The sequence below is a fragment of the Penaeus monodon genome, chromosome 27 (genome assembly GCF_015228065.2).
Source record: "Penaeus monodon isolate SGIC_2016 chromosome 27, NSTDA_Pmon_1, whole genome shotgun sequence".
NCBI classification, from domain to species: domain Eukaryota; kingdom Metazoa; phylum Arthropoda; class Malacostraca; order Decapoda; family Penaeidae; genus Penaeus; species Penaeus monodon.
In genome coordinates, this window is record NC_051412.1 from 5632734 (window position 1) to 5633150 (window position 417).

General features: G+C 49.2%; 1 protein-coding gene across 2 annotated transcripts in view; it reads right to left on the bottom strand.

The window, feature by feature from the left end:
- LOC119590550 (zwei Ig domain protein zig-8-like) overlaps positions 1-417 on the bottom strand; it is a gene marked incomplete in the record, with an annotated part of 99462 nt that overhangs the window by 77220 nt on the left and 21825 nt on the right. For both annotated transcript variants that reach the window (XM_037939208.1, XM_037939207.1), the window contains 1 exon segment: positions 79-193. In XM_037939208.1, the coding sequence (XP_037795136.1) occupies positions 79-193 (115 nt within the window).

Here is a 417-nt window from a genome sequence, read left to right on the forward strand (position 1 = left end):
ACCACCCCCCAAATCTCCCCTTACACCCGTCCCTCCCTACCTCCGACATACACATGCAAGATCATCCTTTACACTCACCGGTATACTGCGCTTGGGCGAGGGGAGACTGAAGCGGCACCAGCAGAAGCAGTAAGCAGACGGATATTCCTGCTCCACCTCTTCCACATGCTGCCATGGCCGACCGAGAAGTCATCTGCAAGAGCAAGGTGGAATATGAGATCTATGTTTACCGGTTTATGTTGGTTCTGCGCTATGTATATGGATTGAAAGGGTGAATGTTGCATGGATGGCAAGGGTATATGTTGCATAGATGGAAAGGGTGAATGTTGCATGGATGGAAAGGGTGAATGTTGCGTGAATGGAAAAGGTTCATGTTGCAATGTGAGAGTGGGTGGATACTAAAGTGAGATCCATCAG